Raw genomic sequence first — 22889 nt, 5'->3', positions numbered from 1 at the left:
TATTAAATACTGCCTTATTTGAAGAAGCCAAGAGAGCCACTTCCAAAGGAAACTGCAGCATTCAATAGAAAACATGGAAACAGTTCCTTAGTCTTTAAGCTGAACACTGAATTTGTGCAGAGACAACCTTCATGGGGCAGGCACAGGGATCTCACCTGCCTCCTGTGACTTGCAAGAAGCAATGCCTGCTCCTTCATGCAGCGCTTTCAGTTACTGCTCAGCCAACAGCACATCCTTCAGATTAAGCAAAGGTACAAAGGCAAGTGAAAGCAGAATTCCCTCCTGCATTTGCTTCCAGAGTCAGAGCTCTGTGTAAGGAATGGGAAGCTCCCTCATGCCTCCAAACCCCTCCTTACAACAGAACAACCCAACACAGAAGAACAGATTGGCAGCACTTCATTCTTTCAATGGGCAGCCAACATGGTCCTGGCCTCCAGACATCAAATCTGACACATGGATATGTATTGGAGAGAATAAATGAATGATAAGGGCCGCAAAGATAGTATTTCCCACTTACTTTTCATTCTGGTCTACTTTCAGTAACTTCAGATCAGCCACCCATTTACTCAGTTGAACCCAAAAGGATTCAAAACCCAACAATCTGAAACATTTCATGAGAGTCCATTTTTGACAGAAAACCTCAATGCGATACAGCCAGTCTGAAAACCCCTCACTACTAAGTTCTCATGTCCTGACACAAGCTGATAAAGCCACTGTGTTCCCTGCCTACCTGTGAACCAAGATTCACTGTTTCCAGATAAATGAATCTGTAATTTCTGTAGTCACCTTTATGGTACAGAGCCAGCGTGGCCTCAACTACCTGATGATTGGAAACTGCAACAGTAAGACTGGTCTAGGATATTCTTTGGTGTCACCTTTTCCATGTGTGGCATCGAAAGCCAGAACAAAAGCCGGGTGTCCAAACAAAATCACTGCAAACTCTACTGCTCAGCTCCACTGCAGTAAGAAAAAGGATATTAAACATGGAGACAGGGTTGCAATCAGCCTTTCTGAGGAAATAATAACCTGGGAAATTCTGACTCATGCTGATTTGTGATCAAGGACTGTGACTGAGGTACCAAAAAAAGGAATTGAATCAGATTTTCATGGCTGTGTCAGAATGAATTAATTCTCATCATACAACTGGAAAAGATTTAACATCACAGAAGCAGTTTAGAATGACAGCAGGATATGGAGGCTGTGGTAAAGAAGAAAACATGATTATTGGGCTGGAGAGAGTGACAGTGAGAAAAGATAAAAAAGAACTAAATATACCATAAAATAATATCTTGGTCAAATAGCTGCCAAGAGGAACATCCTGAGGAGGGGAAGCAGTAAGCATCTCTGACTGGTGGCTATGAAAATGCCCCAGACAACACTTATGCCAGCATAATCAACAGTGACACATCTGCAGGAGTGATGGTGAGGTTATCTTTAGGTCTATCTAGAACAGTTTGAGAAGCTCTTATCATTCACTACTGGTTTTATTCGTCATGGCTGCCTGGGTTTCACCAGTGGCCACCATTTACTCCTGTGCCTATCTCAGAGAAAGGCTGAGATATATATTTTCTCTCATTTTTGTGGTTGCCAGCAAAACTCTTCAAGTAAATCAAATGTCAGCTGAGTTCGCTCTGAATCTACTAAATGAATGTCAGGCTATTTTAATTCTAAACTCTTTCCCATAAAAATATTCAGGTTAGCATAACTAGTCCTTTTTAAAGCCATGTTTGCAATTAATTTGCATTAATTTCCTAGGTTTTCCATTGTAACTAAACCCTCCCCAGGAAAACACTGCACTCAGTACATATTTTAAAGAGGGTGCTGTTTTTTTTAACTCAGCCAAACAAGCTGCTTAGATGAGATGCTAGAAATGCTGCTGAGTGAAATATTAGACTCTAATGTAAAACTCAATAGACAGGAGTTTATTTGGCAGCAAATTCAACAAATACAGACTGTGGAGTGTGAAAACCCCACTGCAAAGTACTGACAAACAAGAGAGTATCTCCTCCGTCCTCAACACAGCCTGCTCACCTTCACTCAAAACACCCCTTTGATAGATCAGTCACTGTTTGTTATTAGCAGAAGACTTGTATAATAAATGAACTATATGATGAAAAGAGCCATTACACAAAGAGGAATAGGTGTCATTAAGAGCAGAACAAAAAGACGCCAATCTAATTTGGGGCGTAAGAAACACATCTGACTCAGATATTACCCCACGTGTTGTTTTGCTCCTGTATCTTCATGATCCCTTTTGATAGAGAAAGTGTCAGTAGTATGTACTTGACCTGATAGAAGAGCTCACTTATCTTTAAGGAACATACCAGGCATCCACAGTGACCCATGCAAAACAGTTCAAACACCCTGTGCTGTCCAGATAAAGGGGAAAAAAAAAGGAAACCAGAGCCTTTGGGTTATGAATTATCAACACAAAGTCTAAACAAGCCAGTGATTTACAAGTGTGAACTGAACCTTGTTTAAGTGAAGAAACCAGGCAAGAAAGGGATGGTTTCTTTCCTTTCCCATCAATATAACCTGATCTCTCTTGGCCAAACCTGTCCTTCTTCCATTGCTTTCAAACAGCAGTTCACCCTGTTTCCATGTTTTCATCTCCCTGCTCCCCTCATGCTTCTGGACCCCTGCTTAAACATTCCTGAACAGAAACTAGCCATTTTAACCAAGAAAAGCAAGTATTGCTGGGAGGCAACCTCTCTACAGCCCCTCCAACTTCAGCAGTGTGTTCCAGCCTTCCCTGCTCATGCTCATTTCTCTCCTCTTCTTCCTCCTAAAAGAGTCTTTGCTGCTCAGAAAAACCATTAAACACAGAGTCTAATCCCTGCATAACCACTGATTACTGATTAAGCACAGAACATGGGTTTTGACCTAGCAAGCCCTGCACAGAACCCAGCAACAGGCAGATGGCAAAGAAAAAGATCCAGCAAAGCACTTAAGCACATGGCTATCTTTAGGAATGTGAATTAACATACTTACTCAAGCATATAGCGCATTTCTGACATACCAAACACAACTTATATATGCATAAGAAGTGGTTAAGTAGTTAACCATCCTGTTGAATTCAGGCCCTGCAGCCTATGCAGTCCTCTGTTCTGAGCAACTGAGAAAGGGTAATCTGCTTATACACACCTTTAAAAACAGTATTTAGCTTCCCACTTGAATTTTTCCTCCATCAGTTTGTTGACTTGGGGGTTTTGTTGGGGGGGGGGGTTTAGCCTGACAACATAGAGCACCCTCTGCTTCACCATTAGGTTGTTACTTTGACACTTTGGAGCTTGTCTCCTTTTTATGGAACACTGGTCTTTTAGCAACACTGGTCTTTTACGTCTCACATCCAAAACTGAAGTACTAGAAATTATCATACAAATAGTCCTAAAAGTGATTATGGCCTAAGACTGAATTATTTATGTATTTCTCGAGTGAGTCAATTAAGCTGAGTTGAAATTGTAGCCCCTGCAGCTCTGCAGTGAATTTCTCCATCAGTTCAGTTTTCTTTCCAACTGTTTCTAGCACTGACCTTCAGCATGAGGCCAATTTCTCTCCACCTGGCTAAGCAGTGTTACAGTCACGATCTGCAGTTTCTACCATGTTAGGATTGAAGCAATAAAAAAGCGTTTTAACAAATAAAGGCAACATCAAGGCTTGCCTCAGACATAAGCACACTCCAGCGTACGGAGCCATTGAATTAGCTGCAACCAACCAGGCCTACAAACAGGGACACAAACCAATGGGACCAGTGTTTTTGTCTACAAGATACTTTCACACAAGCAAAGCTGGGATAACAGAGCAGCCTGCTGATGCCTGGGAAAGGCTCAGGAGGGCGATGGCTGCTGCCTACAGGCAGCAAAGAGGACAAAGAAAATCAACCAGGAAAACACCACTGCAGAATGAGGACGAAATGCAAATGATTATGGAAATACATTGAATAAATCGTTATCAGTCTCCTGTTCAAGTAAACACATGGCTCTGAGGTGCTGGAGTCGCCAAAACTCAGGCATGCAGAGGAAGAAGGAACACTCTGCATTAAAGATTTTGGAAGCTGCAAATCTTTTCATGCAAGTGCTGTGGTATTTACTGGCATGGTACTGGAGCAGGAATAGGATTATTGGATTCTAAAGGCTTTTTCCCTGGAGTGGTCTTTATCCTCTTAAAAGAGGATAGAGCAATTAAACATTTATTTTTTTCCCTGAAGAGCATTAATTGTCTGTGGTCACACCAGTGGCAGATGCATCACAAGAGATTTTCATCTTAAATACACCAGCCACAGCCAGTGGCACAAGATTTGATTCAGTGGCCAGCAAGCTGATTTATCCCTAGCTACAGACTAAAAATTTACCAATCCCAAGTAAGTTTCGTTTCAAAATCTAATAGGAGCAGATGGAATAGAAATTTCTTTTTAAATATTTCCGTAAAGATCTTTAACCTCTAAATTATTCAAATGGATGAGAAACAAAACTTGTAGACAACTGGACACACTTTTCTAGCCTATGTACATGGAAATGCTTTACATAAACTTTACTAAGTTCTGCCAACAATACCCTGCTATAATTCCCATAACAGTAGGAAGAAGCATTTACTTTAGCTCATGTCAGCAAAAGGGATGATATTTTCACCATAGCAGAAACATGTAATAGAATCACAGAATGGTTTGGGTTGGAAGGGACCTTAAAGATCATCTTGTTCCACTCCCCCTGCCATGGGCAGGGACACCTTCCACCAGACCCGGTTGCCCAAAAGCCCTGTCCACCCTGGCCTTGAACACTGCCAGGGATGGGGCAGCCACAGCTTCTCTGGGTGAGCTGTTGAATGTCTCACTACCCACATGGTTAAGAATTTTTTGCTGATACCTAATCTAAATCTACCCTCTGTCAGTTTAAAGCCATTACCCTTTCTCTTATCCCTACAAGCCCTTGTAAAAAATCCCTCTCCAGATTTCCTGTCAGCCCCTTTAGGCACTGGAAGCTGCTCTAAGGTCTCCCCTGAGTATTCTCTAGGCTTAACAACCCCAGCTCTCTCAGCCTGTGTTCATAGGTGCTGCAGCTCTCTAATAATCTTTGTGGCCCTCCTCTGGACTCACTCCATCAGGTCCACATCCTTCTGTGTATTTTCCTGCCCTGGAAGCACCACTGAGAATTTTACTTTTTAAGAAATAGTTTCATTTTATACAGTCCTTTCTCTGCACAACCCCAAAGTTGCACGTTATGGTTTATACAAACACACAGTCATATGCATTGCATTTTGTACACACCAGAAGAGTCACGTACAGCTGGTGAATACAGAGGCTCTTCCTGCTTATGAAATCCCAATTAATATCTTTGGCATACATGAACAAATGGATCATGCTAGCCCATGTATTAGCATCATGATTTAGTGTGAAACTTGGTGTCTAAGACTAGTTCCTGGTAGCACAACCTTATGCATCACACATGGACAAGAACTTTTTGATGCAAGAATGCACTGTAATCTAGCAACAGGTACTTTGATAACAAAGGTTGGTGAGTGTTTAATGCTGTGGCAGGCAGCACTGCACACTTGACTGTCTTCTGAGTCTGCACGAGCAGATGATACCACCTGCATTTTTGCCATCTTTCAGCCACTTGTGAGCAGTTACACAGACCTCAAGAGGCTCATTTCTCCTGGCCTGGACAAAGGTCTATGGAAGGAGAGGTCCTAGCTTGAATCAGTGCAAATTCCCTGAATCGGAATGTTTTGTTTTCTTTGAAACTAGCCAGCCAAGGCGCAGAGGAGCATTTGCTGCTCAGTGTTTGGCAACAGAAGTGATGAATGAGCAGAAACCCAGGGCTAGGTTCTGCTCACAGTGTAAAACCAGAGTGACTCCACTGGTGGCTGCAAGATTAGGCTGGTAAAACTGAGTAGAGTTGGGCTACAGGTAAGGATTTCCAGACTGAGTCCAAGAACAACAGTTTCGCACATACAGCTTGGAAAAAAATTAGTGGAGACTTTGGAGTACAAAGGAATCTCATTTTTAGCTCTGTTCTGATATGGATGGGATGAAAAAGCCAATTTAATTTTATTAAAGTTGTCAAACTTTTTAACAACCCAGACTCCTACAGGGACAACAAAATCATATCCTCTCTACAATAAATTACACATTCAGCAGCTGTGATACCAATTACACATTGAAATGACAAAGTGCTATCTCACACCAGCAGAGACATACGGTACAGAACCAGTGTTTAGTTTTATCATATAAGCAATGTTTAGCTGTCATCTATCATACAGGCTTAGAGGAAAGGGCCTTCACAGCCAGAACAGCTGGAATTGCAAGATTAACACAATAAATTGTTATACTTTTACCACATCATCTACTCAATTCACATCCAAAACTTACCTCCAGCTCCAACTGTCTCACACCACAGTAAATGCACTCTTTTTATCAAGCCATTGCTTTATGAATGAAGAGGAATTAACTTCCAGCATTAAAGCCAAAGGTTTGTCCAGTTTAAACTGTATTGCTGAATATTTTGGAGAAAGGTATTAAGCAGGCTGCAAAGATTAATTCCCTGCAAGAACATATTCTCTCCACCTTTCTTTTTAAAGACATTTATTACTTACAGGATTACAATAAGAACCACATTAAACAAGCTAAGAAAATATACAAATATATGCAGCATTAAGCATCAATTAAGATAATGTATCTTTGGAATAAACAGCATAGTTATATTATCCTAATGGTTTAAATCAAAAACACCAAAATATTTACTAGCAGAAGGAACTCTGAAATGTTTCTCAAAAGAATACACTGCTCTATTAGTGGTGTGTTATTCTCTAAAGCCCTGACTATACTAGAAACTTCTGTAACTAACTATAGCTGTGTAATAAATTCAATATATATTCAACTATTCCAGTACTTTATACCTTCAGTAAAAGTAAAGGAAGGTCAAAGCCCTTTTAATTGGAATAAGTGTTTCCAGACTACAGGTTCCATACTCCTGCTAAAAAATAACAACACTTAACAAAGGCAAAATAAACTTCTTAGTGTAAACCAGCAGTATTCACCTCCTTAAAGCAACAGCCAAATAAATCATCATAACAAATATTTCATGTGAAGACATCACTTTTTTAACTCAGGGGCCTACCTCTGCAGTGTCAGCATCTGAACTACAGCGTACACATAACCATAATGTAAACACCACTTACAATTGTCAGAGTCTTCGTATTTCCATGGGCTTTTATGGGTAACATGGAAAATATTACTATATAGCCCTTATTGCCTGTGTTACGAATGATATTTCAGCCTACCAGAGCTAAAGGAATTTTATAAAGCACAACATTCATTTTTCTACTGGTTATTCTGTTTTGTTCCAGCCTTCATTTTCCTCACGCTGGGCAATAACAGCCAGACTAATCCTTCTTCAATTTATTCCTACTCAGGCTCACCTGCAGGCTCTCCTGACACCAATGTAGTTATATTGTGGATATAATGTGCCCATTGGATGTAATGTGCACATTGTGTGCCAGATTTTGCCCTCGCTCTTCACCTGTAGCAATGCCTCAGCTCCACAAGCAGTCCTGCTAAGGCAAAGGTGATTCAGGTGAGAGCAACAGGTTCACCAGTGAACACCACCAATGAAATATAGGTAAAGCACACAGCATCTGTGCAATTTTGTCATTCAATACCTCATCAAGACCCGGTGAAGCCTGAAATGCTGATCCCTCAGAACCTTATTTTACTTGGCATCTCGCTGTTCTGACTTACTTGGTATTTGCCATTCACCTGCACAGCCTGACCCTCCCAGCACAGGCAGCATGGGCAGTGGGACAGGGGGAAGTGCTGGGGAGATGCTGCCCTCCCCTGCAGCCCAGCCCAGTCTCCTCAGCACAATTCTCTGCTGTTTACAATCAAACACAAAGAGAAGGGAAAAAAAAGAGGAGCTGCTGCATGCCCATGGCCAAGACGAGCTCTGGCTTGCTTTAAAGTGCTGCATCCACGTCCTTATCATCGTAAGGAAGACAGACAGACCTTCAAGGACAAGGAACTGCCTTTGGGCTGTGAGCTAACTTTCGGGTACTTATCACATCCCTCTAGAGGTGCTAAGGCAAACCAGGGATTAATTGGAATGGCAAGAGATTAATTATTTATTAAACTGGTTTCTCATGTTTAGCAGTGTTAGAGAGCTTCCTGCAGCTGCCATAGAGACAACAGCTACAGACAATAAAACTTTATGAGCAATTTGAATTTGCTTTCCCCTTAGGAGATACAGAAAAACAAGGACAACTGACTGTTTGCAGGTCGTATATATCTTGCCTTCATTAAGTAAGGCTCTGTTTAAACATGTATTTCTCTTTTCCATCAGATAATCACAGACTTCCACAGAGAGTGTAAATAGTTTACAGCTTCCACTTTCAACAACAGACTATAAAAATACACAGCGGTCATCTTTGATTATCCAATTTTGTTTAGTGCAAAACACTCTCTGCAGATCAGTCTGCTTATTTGCATGTGTCAGAATAACAACAGAAATGGATCCCCGTGGGCAATGGAAAACAAGTTTTGCACTTGGAAAATAAAATTGTAATAACCACATGGTAAAACTGCAGATGCAGGCAATAAATAAGATTTATCATCAGTCTTATACCATTCACACCTGAAATTTGCCCATAAATCCACCTCATTTGAGGCTTTTTTAACATTTCCTCAAAAGGTGCCCTGGAGCTAGAGATTCAACTTACATAAGAACTGAGAGGGATGAAGAAAGAAAAACATGTTTTCTTTTTTCCAACAAAGTGTGAAACTTCCTTGTCAAATATACACCAAGATGAGTAAATTTCCACCCATGAGCAGTTTACATTTTGACTTATTATGCTTTTCAGACATGAAGGAATAAGAAGTTAGGAAGGGGAACTGGAGAAATGAAAGATTTTCCAAATATCTAATATAATATACAACGCTGCCAGTTAATTCTACTGCATCTACTAGGATATCTATATGTATTTATGACTGAAGTATATATTTACACTGTTTCTAATTCAAGTAAATGTAATACATGCACATTTAATATAGATGCATGTAATTTTTTTCCCAGTTTGCAAGGTCTTACGAGTTTTTCACATTTTTGTCATTTACAAGAGGTGGCGAAGCTTTGCTGTCGACAGGTGCCTCTCAGTGTGCCAATCTAAATAAAGTTATCCTTGGTTTCCAAATCTGTGCTGGTAAAAGACCAAGATAACTTTGAAATACTGCATGAATGAAAATACAGGTGGATGGGAGGAAAGCGTGAACAGCGTAATAAACAGTAAAGGGGTTTGGTTGTTGACCATATTAGTAATGAACAGGACTAAGGAATCTGAATAGACAGTTCCTCATCTCCCCACTGGAAATACAGGGTAGGTAGAAGGGTATGCTGAAATCGTTTCTTTGTTGTGCCATTTTTCCATGCTTTTAGAGCATGTGTTGTGCTTCGAAAGACAAGACACTAGATGGTAGGACTAGATAATCTTCATAGGTCCTGTCCAACCTTAACCATTCTGCAATCCTGTGCTGCAATGCCGCTGCCAAAAACAATGGGGCAATTTTCAAACAGGCACCATACAACAAGAAAACCTGGAAATCCCCACCAAAAGCCATAGGCAAATGTTGAAAATACAAATTACACCATAATGTACACATCACTGAGGAAAGCTGCACCCTTGCTGTCCTGAAGTGAGTCCATAGAAAGAGCACATGAACATTTCTTAGACTATGCCAAGCTCACTAGCCAAGTGCTTGAAAGATGCAGGTTAATGTGAAACACCATTTTTGTTCCCAGGAGCTGCCATTCCTCCTCCAGGGCACTTGAAGCCCATAGGATTTAAACAGCTGGTCCTTTTTTTGATGCTTTATTGTAGCAGTGAGGCAGCAGATTGCTTATATTCCATTTTTCTCGGACTCTTTTTGAAGTGTGAATAAGTATGCCTGTATGTTGAAGTGATAACATAAGGACAAGCCACATTTCTAGTAAATACTACTTTAAATTACCCTGGAATGTAAAAGTGCACTTGTGCAAAACTAGCTGCCCAAAAAGGGAAGCAGAGCTGTAAACCATCCTGCCTGCAAGTTGAGCATGTCAGCAGGAGAGTCACTGTATAAGGGCATGTTTACAGGTCACACAAGCCTGCATCTATGCTGAAACTCATGCCCTAAAACACAGAACATGCATGCACTCAAATAACAACCTCCCCCATGCAGGATGTTTCACCATGGCAGGAAGATCAGCTGAGACCTTGTGGTCAGAGGAGACCAGATTTCTGGGTGGATTTAAGCCTTTTCATCCCTATAATGTGGGTAGAGGCAAGGAGAGCAAGGAATAGCCTCTCACCTGTGACCAAGCATGTTAGCACTGTGAACCTCACTGCTGAAGCCACCTTCAAGGCAGATTTAAACCAGTATCTCATTTTGACTCACTCCAGCAGGTACAAGCAAGACATGGTCCAAACTCGGTTCTGAACTCCCCTTAGCTGAGATGCAGGGGACCACACAAGCCCTTTTACCTGTTTCAGAACAAAATCAAGCAGACAAAGATGTTGCTTAAAGGGCTCTGCTTCTGAACATAAAGCAGCTGGACCCAGGAACATCTGCGACAGCCACATAAACCTGTGTACTGACAGCAGTAATGACATATGGGTAATTATCGGTGAGGCTGATGCTATGGGTAAAGCTATAAACAGAAGGAAATGAAAAATTAAGGTACAAGCCAGCTGTTTCTCTTTCATCTACAGGCACAATTTAGTGGTGCCAGAGTGTTGTGCAATGCCTGTGACGCTCATGGAGAACGTGGCAGGACTGAGCTAGGCAGCAAGGCTGATGGTGTCCCTGTATCAGCTAACACTGCTGATTTGCCTCTGGCAAATCATTTAATGCTTCCAAGGCTTTGGACCCTGTTTTGTTCGAGTCTCTATTTAATGTGTAACACAGGAATGGTGTCACTAGACTTGGTCGTTCCCCTGCTTTATTGGGTTCCTTATTTTGGCTGGAACTGCTATTCTAGCACAGGTAAGTGAAACAAAAACATGAAGTTTGTTGAAGTTGTAACTTTTGGGATCATAAACGCACACTTTGCATTTCCCTGTAGAGCTGGGATCTTGCAGTGACACAAAACTTAACTGCTGCACACCTTTGGGCAAGTCTGGTTTTGGAAGTGAAGTTACATTCTTGGGAGTTGGGAGGAAAGAATTCTGCAATAAACAAAGACTGCCACAAGAAATAGTAAAGCTTTTGGTCAGATTCTTGGGTGAAATACACACAAAAGCAGATGGAGGAAATGCAGAGGTGCAGTATGAGCCTGAGACCCTATAGTAATTTGGAAAACAGTGAAGTTCAGGAACAAGGAACATGTTTGAGGTTGGGAGGAAATAAATCATTGAACTGGAATCTGAAATACTAGGCTCTTCTGTTCAACATACTACTCTAGCATACCCAGCCTCCATCAGATGCCCTGCATGCCATACCAGGCTGAATTCGACCATATGTTTGTAGCTAAGCTATGAAATTCATTTGTCAAGTCCTGGGAGTTTCTGGCATGTTGTCCTGTACTATATGTGTGGTCTGCTATACTAAAACAGGCGTGCAGAACACTGCAGTGGGTATGTCTGTAGGATCCAAAGGCAACATAGCCGATGATTTCCCTGCTCTGACTTTCAGTGCTGTGTAATAATGAATGAAGACAGAGAGGACTCAAGTCAAAGACATTTCAGCACAGTTTCTAGGCTTAAAGCCTTCTGAAGACTGCTGGAGCAAGCTATAAATACATATTTGAGCTCCACGCCAACTGTGTAAATTCAGAAGCTGCCTGCTTTATTCAGGGACTTCATACCCACCAGAGAGTCCGGAGCCTGTAAGATGAGAGGCAAGTCAGTGGCTGGCAAGAGTCACATTTTCCTTGTGAAAGGGGATGTGGAAGATGCTAGGACAATGCAGGGGTGGGTGATACATAGGAAATACTTTCTCACTTATTTTGAAAAGAAACACATAATCCAGAGTTATGGGTCCCCATTAATCAGGCCCAGAGGTGCCAAATCTTGCAAGAACAGCCAGAGGACTTGGAGTCATTTGTAAGCTATTCCTAACTGACCCCTCAGCGTGATATTTGCTCATATTCTAGATCCCGGTTCAAATATCACCACCTTGGCCTACAAACAGTTGCTTAGTGGCTCTGATTCACGCTTATTCACAGCTGAAGATAAATCTTTCTGCTCTGAAATGAAAGCAAAAAGCTGCTGAGAAATTCAGTTCCTCTGCCTTGTGCAATCTCAGGCCAGTAGTTTTTGCAGCAAGAAGAGATCAGCCCTCTTTCTTCACCTGCTGAGCCCACATCCTCTTCCCTGCCATGTAGGTTGCTACAGGCAGTTCTGCCACCATGTTTTTCCATACATGCAGAAAGGAGGCAGAACTGTCAGAAAGAAGCTTCATGACATTTTTTTGATAATAGCATGAAGATTTCTTTTTAACAGAGTTAAATGACAGCTGCATGACAGGAAAAAGCCAGGATCTCTCAGCCTAGCAAGATCATTTCATCTTCAGAAGGCCTTTCAGCTCATGAAGGTCAGCAGGTACCATCTAACCTTTTCCATAGTGAAAACAAGATCCATGAAACTACTGTTACATTTAGAAGAGCTGTTGTTTTCCCCCCGGTGACAATGCAAATCCAACTCGAAGGCTGCATGCCAACACCTCTAGTCCCCCAGCAACCTAGCTGCCCCTTAAGTTGGGTCCTTGGAGGCTCTTCAGTTCTGCTAAGATGTATAAACTCAAATAACCCAAACCTTGACAACCTGCGCATTTGGGGCTTCATTGAGTCCTTGTGAAAGCCAAACTCTCTCAATTTCAGCTGAGGATGACAGAAGACACAGGCACTCAGCACTCCTCATCCTCCAACCCCGAATGTTTATCCAACCTTCAGGCTCTAGAGGACAAACCTAACTCCTCTGTGAAAGCAGCATCCAGGCAAAACCAGCCACAGTTTCTCCCAGATAATTTGCAAGATACTATGTTTCTAATCTTCCCATTAAACCAGCCAGAAAAATCATAACAGTGCTATCCAGGAAGGATTTATCCATAACATGTAAAATGCGTTTAAACCTTTTGGCATAGGCAAAGCAGAAGATGAGATAAAAAGACAGTCTGCAAGGTATATGCCACACTCCAGACTATGCTCCGACAGAGCAACATCTCTGAGCAGAAATCAACTTACAGATGGCTTCTAGTGTTATACTGTAGTGGTTGTTTCCCACCTCCCACTCATGTTATATTTATGTGCTAAGTTTCAAACACCCAATGATCCAGGCTGAGGTCATGGGATGCTCTGGGAAGGATCAACTGCTATTTCCCTGCTCCTGTCCCAGCACAGCAAGAGGGATGGCAGCATCAGGCTGGCCTTTCTAGGGGGATGGGTTAGCGTCATCCCTGTGTGTTTGGACCCAGGTACTCACCTAAGAGCTGCACTCCACGGGTGAGTCCATAGACATCAATCAAAGCCCAGAGGGGCTCTGCCGTCCTCACCCCACTGAAGAAGAGCATCGCAGCAGAGTCGTTCACCCGATAGAAAACCCGTCCCTTCTTGTCCACCCAGAAGGCTATGATGTTTCCCTCATTTGCAAACTCTTCTGGCAGAGCCTTGGCCCAAAAACCACTTTGGGAAACCAAGTCAGGGCACGCATACTTCGGCAAAGTGTCAGGGTTAATCCTCGATGGATCCTTGGAAGTAAACCCAAGCCGAAGAGCCCCACTCCAGCAGCACTGCTTTTTAGTGATCTGAAAAGATAACAACAGCAATAACAGCATTTGGCACTTGAGCATCTATTTACACACTACAAGCTTTATGTCATCCAGCACAGATGGCCACTGGGCAGATGAGCCCTCTAGATTTAGGAAACATTTTACCCACTAAACACTGCTGCAGCTTTTTCAGTTGCAAGTGGTAATGCTGCACACTTAGGATGCAGTGTACATAAAAAAAAAGGAAAATCAAATCTATGCGGAGAGGTGAAATGTAATTACAGCTGCATGATGACTCACTTCTGTTTCTAGGGTAACTCCTTTTGGCCTAAGAATCATCCTCTCACAAAATATGCCAAAAATGGCCATAAGAGCTCAGCACCTGCAGCAGCAGAGCTCTTTCCCCATAGTGCTCACATGATGGGATCTCTTGTGACCTGAGGGAAAAGCACTGGCTCCAGAAGCATAGTCACCACTACAGGGTTTTTCTGGGTTTCCAAGCCAACTAAAAGATGGTCTTATCCCTGTTTAGCTTGTCAGATTGGATGAAATCACAGCCTCACAGCAGAGAACACGTGTGAGAAAGCACAATTTAAAGTATTTAACTATGTTAAATACATAATTTGGAAGCAACAATAGATATTGTCTTATGATGGGAGGAAATCTATTTATCAAGATATGTTGCACACACCTGCACCACCCCCCACCCCCCCCCCCCCCCATCTGGGGTCAGGAACATCTGTTATAGTTTTGGGGATAGTACATGTGTAATTTGCACCCTTTATCACCTGAGAGACAGCAGGACAAAGAATCACACATGGATCCGGAGTCACTGGTGCTTTCTTAGAAGAACAGTCTCTGGTCTGAATTGGATTTGAAGGGAGCAGGCAGTGGGTCTTAAACAGATGCAGCACATTCAAAACACCAACAGTTACAAGGTCTCTCTCTTGCCACAGAAGCAGGGAGTCTTCTGGGGTTAGTATGGTCCCCAGATGGAAACGATGCCCTTCAGTGTTCAAGGCCAGGTTGGGTGAAGCCTTGGGTGATATGGTTTAGTGTGAGGTGTCCCTGCCCATGGCAAGGGGGTTAGAACTAGATATCTTAAGGACCTTTCCAACCCTATGATTCTATGAACTTTGTGTGAATCGTCCCTCTCTAAGGGATTCAGGCTGTCAGCATCCAGACTACAAACTGAAAGACTTAAGGATGTTGGACCCAGTCATTTAGGGCCAGGACAGTTCTTGCATGACAGTTGGCACATAATTGGTGTTTCTGTTTGTGCACTGAACCTGAAGCAAACATGAGAGCACTTGAGATAGCCCTCTTCCATCAGAGCACTGGCAGCTTCAGGCAATTTCACTCTTGGCTCAATACAAGACCAGAAACATGGATGGTACCACCTACCAGATGTCACACAAAACTTGCTACCTTACTGTAATTTCTTGCTCTGCCAATGTGCAATGGCTCAGATGGGTGGCATTGCCAGAGACTGACCTGTAAAGGACTGTAGGATTTTGTCCTCAGGTGCATGGCTGAAGCCCCTTCTATCCTAATTTGGAAACCCAAGATTTTCACCAAGGGATTGGCCAAGACATTTTCTTTGGTCTTCTTAATTCTCTTCTAATCACACTTATAAATATTGTATTTTTCTTTCACATGTTTCTTTCCAAGGTAAATCTGGAATGTGTGCCCTTGGGGGCACAACGACCTCACAAAAAAGATATTGTTCAAAGCCTAGAGGTTTCTATTTATAATTAAACTATTGGAGAAAACTCAGAGCTTCAGTAAAAATTTATCAACAGAGTTCCTCAGTTAAGCCAATGCTGCTCTTTATCCCTGCTCAGTCCAGCCAAGCACCTCAACTGTTTACATGAAACACTTCAGCACTGATCTCAGTCCCAGCAGCCATGGCTTCCCATGTCTTGCTTGTGGGATGGACATGAGGGTGGCACTAAAAAGGACTAAAGCAGATTTTCTCTTTTGCATGTCTAGCCAGGGATGGAGTGGGATCACGCATGTCCCCAGTGGAATGGGGACGCATGAAGCATGCATGTGACAAAATGCGGAATACACACACACTCCAAGAAAAAGCCTGGTTTATTTATTGCTGCAAATTTACTGAAAGACCCAAAAGCTTTTGGGTCTGAGATAAATATGGCCTCATTGTTATTTGTGCAATTTACTCTTTCACAGTCTCTTGCCAACACTTCACAGCAATCACAGGCCACATGAAGTAAATATTCATATGCTAATCGAGGCTGTACATGTTCCATGTATTAATCAGCACCTATAAACAGTTCTCAATACAGCCTGACCACAGGCAAACTAATATCCAAATTAAAATCTAGTATAAAGCCTGCCAAGAATTAGACATAACTGGACAAAGGGTACACAGTTTTGCTAAAAAAGGCAATGGTTAATGACAGACTAAATTCTCTTCAGCAGCCACTGCTAGCAGAAAAGCTTGGGAGGTCTACTGGGTACCAAAAGGGGAGGGAAATCTGCATCCAAACAGCTAAGCTACGGCTGCTTCCACAGATTCAGGCTTCTGCTCTTTACTGCCTTGTGCCACTTTTGACAACCTCACCCCACTCCCTAGCAATTGCCTAAATTACACGGAAAAAACATACCGGGATATATATCTTAGAGGCAAAGAAAGGAAATCTGGCAGCTTAATGGCATTCCCAAAGCTGCAAAGCAATCTCAGAATAAAACCTGGGATACAATACCAAATAAACAGAATGAAATCTCTTCACTTCTTTCCTCTAGCTTTCCAAAGGGAGTTTAGACTTTGTAGGACCTGAATGATTGGGTTCATGGTTAGTCTTGCTGGTAAGAAGGTTTCAGATGCCATTTTCCACAGGCACACACAATAACAAGGTAATTGCAGAATGGAATTATTGGAAAAGTCAAGATGTTTTTACATTTCCATCCATCCCTAGAGTACAAGTTTTGCTGAAGCCCCTTGGTTGCTCCTGTGAGACCTTCCTATTGGACTCAACAGGAGCTCTGCTGGTAAATCCCTTGTGCAGATTTGTGTGTGCATTCTTCACATACGTTATATACAAGCTAAAATCCTAAAATATACAGTAATAAACAAGTGCAAGTCTCCAGAGTTGGCTTGTTTCAGAATGAAGAAGAAATAACCTCAAATCCCTGCCTAAACCACTAAACCCACTCAGATCTTCGATGGTGTTTTCAAAAATGAAACACTGCTTTCATCTCCACCCAAATAATTTTTTGTGGTTGTTTGTCCAGACTTCTGGCCAACATGGAAAAAAATCCCACTAGGCAAAGTGAGTGAATCCTGCTGGGTTTCTAGGCTGAATAGGAGCAGCAAGAGCTCCACAGGAAGCATAAGCCTGTAGGAGGTATTTTCTATCTATAGGCCCAAGCCTGATATCTCTGTATATTTTCAAAAGGAGGCATCTTCCTCATTTCTTGCTGCTTTGCTGGTGGTAAGAGAAGAGGCAGGGAAGGTTGATACACTGCTGTAGGTCCCAGACTCAGTAGATAAATGCAGCTAAACCTCCTGGAAAACTCCTTGTGCATAAATGAAGGATTTGCAAGCAGATCTTTCATGTGTGCCATCAACTAAAGCTGCCAAAGATGACAACCTACTTTGTGCCAATGAAAGGCATGAAATCAGCTATGAACAGAAAAATGCAGTTCCACAAACTAGAGGGCATAAAGATCAGAAAGTATCTGTGGATTAAGTTTGAAGTGCCCCAAGCTCCTAAAAAGTGTTTCAGTTCCTAAGAGGACTGATGATTTTCTTCACTGGGAAGCTGTTGTCATGCTGTCTTAAAGGAGATGAACTTTCCATGCTAACTGCAGCTCAAGGGGTGCTAACTCCATCCTCCTGGCTACCATAAATACAAAGGAAGTGAAATTCGCCTCTGCCAGCAAGAAAAATGTGATGCCTGCAATGTTCTCTCCTCTGACCTTAATGCTACCAGGGGATTGTTTCAACAAAGCAGTCAGCAGACCATTAGAAAGATACTTTTCTTACAACTAAGATGACAACTGTGACAGAACTGACTGCCTCTTTCATCCTTTCAGCCAAACCCTCTTATCTTCCCTGCTAAGCCTATGAGCAAGCACCTTCACTTCCAGGTCCCTTTCACCTCTTATCTTTTGGCTTTGGAGAGGCTGACTTCCACCTTCATGACACCAGCCCTCACTGTTTGCCTTGTTTACAGGAAGAAAAGGGCTTGTTGGGGTACTCACCTCATCTCAGCCCATTCCTGCAAAGCCTGGAGGACACACTGGCTAGAAAGATTCTGAGGCTGCAGGCTTCCCAAGTGACCAATATAACCCTCTTTTCTTGCTGTTTTCCATGCTGTCTTAACTTAATCTGCTGTTTCTTTTCTAACATCAAGATTAACTCTTTTGGAGTATGGATTTCCCTTTAGTCCCCAGTTTCTACGGCAGTCTGTACCAATGACTTCAAAAATCATGGTGACAAAAGCAGAAGTACCAACAAAGACCACAGAGCTTTAAGGCCAAGATCAGCCTATTGTGCTTTTCAATGAAGGGCTAAACATCTGGTGCAAGCACCAAAGCCTGGTACACCCCAACATTTATTCACAGCAGCTTCCATGGCAATGAGGATGGCAATTTACTCACCTTAAGCCTGACTTGTTCATAAATAACAATGGGCCTGTTGCTGAAGGTAATGGCATTGCAGAAGCTAGCCTGGCGCTTCACTGCCTTCTGAGTTGTGTCCATGATGATCTGGGATCCCTTCGTGTGAGGATGGAAAAGCAGAGGGCTGATGGACAGAGCTCCACACTGCGGGATGGGGAGACAGTGCTTCTGCTTGTGGTGGCATCGGTGGGAGGAAGTTGAAAATGACCCACCTATGGAATCTGAAAGGAGAACGAGATAAGGGTTTCACATCTGCTTTGAGTAGAGAAAATTTTCAGTACAAAAATAAGCAGGTGTACTTCAGAGGGAAGCTACAGATAAAGATAAAAGTCAGTCAAATCCCTACTTTGTGTGTTACTGTGGGTTTCTAGAGCAGCTGGAATAATAAAAGGCTAGGAGGATACAAAATGCTCTCATCTGTATAGAGCACAACATGGAGATCACAGCCCAGGACTGAAATCACAAGCCATCATGAGGCCACACATCAGAAAAGAAGGAAGAATTGATTCCAAAACTGGAGCAAAGCACATGTGAAGCTGCTGTATCAAAGTTGTCACACTTTGGGGAAAATCTTCCACTTCTAAGGAATCCCACACAACTTGACCTTTTATCTCACTCCTCCTTTGCAACAGCAGCTCCATTGATCCTTGCCTCCATGTGTCTTTGGATGCTGTCCTATCCACCCATGCTGAGGGCCAGCTCAGGCACATACCTTGCTTATATATACTGAAGCACCACTCAGCAATAACCCACCTGGATTTCTCCACCAACCACCATTCATTTTCCTCTCTCCTGCACAGATGGGAACCTCAGCTGAGTTCCCACTTGTCATGAAGGTATTGATCAGCGCACTGTAATTACGGTGAGGAAAGAGAAGTGGGAAAAAGGCTATGAGGCAGAGAGGAGATTACATCTTTTGCTAGCCAAGGCCCTACACAAACAGTCAATGCACAAACAACACAGCCATGACAGCAGCTTTGTTCATGAACAAATGGATGTGTGAGTTTCTTTTCAGTAGGGAGCCTGCAGCAGTTCAAGCACAAAACAATCATTATACCAAACGAAAGTTGTCTGCTTCCTTTTCCTTGTGTGCTAATACACACTGTATTATGCACATATGTTTGAGAGGACATACTCATAGATTTGGAAACAGTGTCAACAGAATAAAGGATTATTCAGCGATAGACTCAGGGATGCAACAAAAGCAAATATGACCTTAACAATGTGCCAATTTGTGCTGTAAAGTTGCATGACTAAACAGTATGGTTAAAAACATCTATTCCTCAAACACACAAACTATAGAAACTAATATAGAAACTAACTACATTCTTCGTGCAAATTAATTGCTGACAGTTATGTCTTTATATAGCTACTAGAAAATAAGGCTGACACCTCTAATGTAACTCTTTGTAATAAAAAGCCTGGACTTATTCCTCCAAGCCTTTTGGGTAGTTTTACCTTGTAGCTACATGAAGTTGTAATGGCACATCAATAGGGTGAGCCTGAATAACTACCAACACAATATCTTGGTTTCTGAAGTGAACATTTTAATTCAGCTTCAGCATCAGTCACTTCAGCCTTCTCATCTCCTTGCTGGTTTAGCTCCCATTTTCAGCAACAGAATTATCCCTTCAGAACAGAGCAGCAAGGCTAGACAAACAGGGCTATTACTTTTAAATGCTTTTAGGGGAGAGATGAACCGAATGGGAGCTATTTGATGCTAAAAATCTTGTGGAATGTAAGTCATCTTCCTTCTCCTGTTCCCACCACACACAGGAGAAATAAGGAGCTTGACATGGGGAAGGGAAGGTCAGGATGGAGCAGCTCACATGAGTCTGATCTTTTCCCTTTGGGTCATACTACTAACATGGGGCAGTGCACCCGGCCTCTCCTCACAGCCCAGACCAGGTGGTCAGAAGACAACACAAGCTGCAGCAGCCCTGCAGATAGAACCTCCTGAGGTTACTTCCTAAGACGTGTATAACTGAAGCCTGTCTTATGCCCCAAAGAACAGAAAATTGGACTTGATGATCTTAAAGGTCTTTTCCAACCTAGTCAGTTCTATGATTCTGTTATGTATGTAAGATTGAATCCCTTTCAGTATCACTAGCTTTTTTCCAAACCAGATATGTTCTGTACTATCACCACGCTAAGCCCTCATCTTTAGCAACACCTTGCCAATGAATTCCTCAGGCTTAATGGCATTTTGCAAAGAAATACTTCCTTTATCATTGCAAACATGATGCTGTTCATCATCACAAACAGTTATGAGTCAGAGCCAGCGAGAGCGGCTGACTTAATCTTTCTCCACTCCACCTTCCCCAGTGGGCCTGGCTGGTCTGTAGGGACAAGACTGCTGACAGACGGTCAAAGCTAATGATCCCAGCCTCTCCTTTAGCAGAAATTTTCAGGCCACTGGATCTCCTCATTGCTCATCTCTTTGCAGTCTCTCTGTTTCCGTTATACCCCTTTTTATAGATAGACTAATTAAAACATCAAGCATAGAAACTTCCATTCCCAAATTTTTCGCCTTCTCTAAGATAAATATGAGGTCACAATGATCTCTGAAACATATTGCATATTGAAGGATATATTCAACTGTTTGGGATAATTTAAAGTCAAATGCTCCATAGAGAAATATGAAAAACACTTTTACTAGTAATTTCTAGTCTTGTTTTATTCAACATATCTTTGATACGGTGCATATTATGTGAAAGAGAAGAAGCTACCAGTGAATATACATTCAGTTCCTGGCATCTTTACATCTGGACCTGAATTTTGTAGCTCAAACTTTTTGCTGGCAGTCACTCACTGAAGCAAACTTGTGCAGTATAAAGGCACACACATTTTAACCTGATTGCAAATCTCAGTGCTCTAATTTTACCAGATAACTTGGCTGTGATAGTAGCTGTTGCACCTCTCCATAGGCCATTGTTCCCTTTTAAAATGCAGTAATGGAGTTACGAAAGCTTCCCATAGGTTCCAAAACAGGCTCTGATGACAACAGTGTATGTCCAGAGCATCTGCTGGAACAGCATTTTGGAGCTGTAGGGTCCTGTCTGGCCCCACAGGAAGGATGCCAGAGGAAAGTTTATTTGCTGTGATGGTCCAGCACTTCTAAGTGAGAATGGGTCAAACCCATGCCAGACCAGCATCTGCAGGATGAGTGACCCCATGCAGACAGCTGAAAAACAGGGCCATCATGCTCTATGGGAATAGAAGAAACCACCCCAGCATCAGTTTCAATCATTATCCATGGATAATGCAAATGGAGAGAAGACCTCCTTTGTTTTCCCAAATACTCTTACACAGCAATGAATCTTACATGATTAATGTGCTCAGGAAAGGACAAGAAAAAGTCTTAATTTGTAAATGGGCAGCTATTTAATAATGAGGTTTTGTACTTTACAAGTACATGGAGATGTTAAAGCAATGGGTCAAATACAAAAGCCTTTGCTCAACTTCTTCAGGGCAGCTTGTCCACTCCAAAAGGAGGAGATGTCATGCAATTTCAGATGGCAACACAAACACCTAACCCTGGACTTAGACAAAGAAAAGGATACTTTAGCAACACAAGCTGGTGAAATAAATTGCTTTCCTTACTTGGCTGGCTAAAACTAAAATAAATCATCTGCTTAAAGTTTTTGTTCTCACTGGGCTGGAGCTGGACCTCAGCCTTCTCCCATCCCTTGTTTAAACTACTCACACATTTTGACATCCTCAGCCTTTGCTACCAGCAGTACTGGTAGACTACAGCTAGAGTCCTTGCAGTAAGTTTCAATTACTTCTTTTGAGTTTCAGCTGGCAAAAAGAGTCAAAAGTCCTTCTGATTTCACTGAGAGTCTGTCCCAAGACGACTCCTCTGCCACAACCTGACTTACCAGTCACCCAGCAAAGACAGAGTAATTGCTTGAAACAAAAGTTGCAAACAATTAAGTATCTGAAAGAAGTCTGAAATACAACAGCGTGTTCAAGGACACTAAAAGTGTACCATTCCACAGTATAACATAACTTCCCCCCCAACAAGCAGGACCTGTAACATAGACTGCTTAGACTGGTATCTCATGACAAAAGTCAGAACAGGAAAACCATGCCTGTTTGCAAACAGCCTCTGTGGCAAAAGGTTACAAATCTAGAGATGCACCATGGACCCAGTATAGCTTTCCAAGTTTCATGTTGGAGGTCACATAAAACAACATCTGCTCACTTGGAAGATTGGAGAGACATCAGTTTTCCATTCATGCCCAGTAATAGATGCTCTTTGAAACATTTCTGTCAGTACTGACTTTGAACCCCAAACACAACCTGCCTCTAATACCATGAGCCCTACCAAGAGAGTGGCAAAAGTGATAACGTACCCCTTGCTCCCCTGAGCCACAAGCACATGGGCTGGATCTTCTGAAACCTTTAGTAAACCAAGATGAAGGAGACATTAACATGAACCACAACATGAAACAGTCTGAGGCACTCAGCCTTCAGTGTCCCACACGTAAGCACATCCTTTTTGTGG

At 42.3% G+C, this 22889-nt stretch overlaps 1 protein-coding gene across 1 annotated transcript in view; it reads right to left on the bottom strand.

The window, feature by feature from the left end:
* NEURL1 (neuralized E3 ubiquitin protein ligase 1) overlaps positions 1 to 22889 on the bottom strand; it is a 90838-nt gene that overhangs the window by 47526 nt on the left and 20423 nt on the right. Inside the window, exons 2-3 of the mRNA XM_031053893.2 lie at positions 18359 to 18600; positions 13444 to 13765 (exon numbers count right to left, since the gene is read on the bottom strand). Of these exons, the coding sequence (XP_030909753.1) occupies positions 13444 to 13765; positions 18359 to 18600 (564 nt within the window). The remainder of the gene's footprint in view (positions 1 to 13443; positions 13766 to 18358; positions 18601 to 22889) is intronic.

Source organism: Melopsittacus undulatus, chromosome 4 (genome assembly GCF_012275295.1).
Source record: "Melopsittacus undulatus isolate bMelUnd1 chromosome 4, bMelUnd1.mat.Z, whole genome shotgun sequence".
In the NCBI taxonomy this organism is placed as follows: Eukaryota; Metazoa; Chordata; class Aves; order Psittaciformes; family Psittaculidae; genus Melopsittacus; species Melopsittacus undulatus.
Note: the sequence above shows the minus strand (reverse complement) of the source record. Positions and strands in the feature narration are given on the sequence as shown.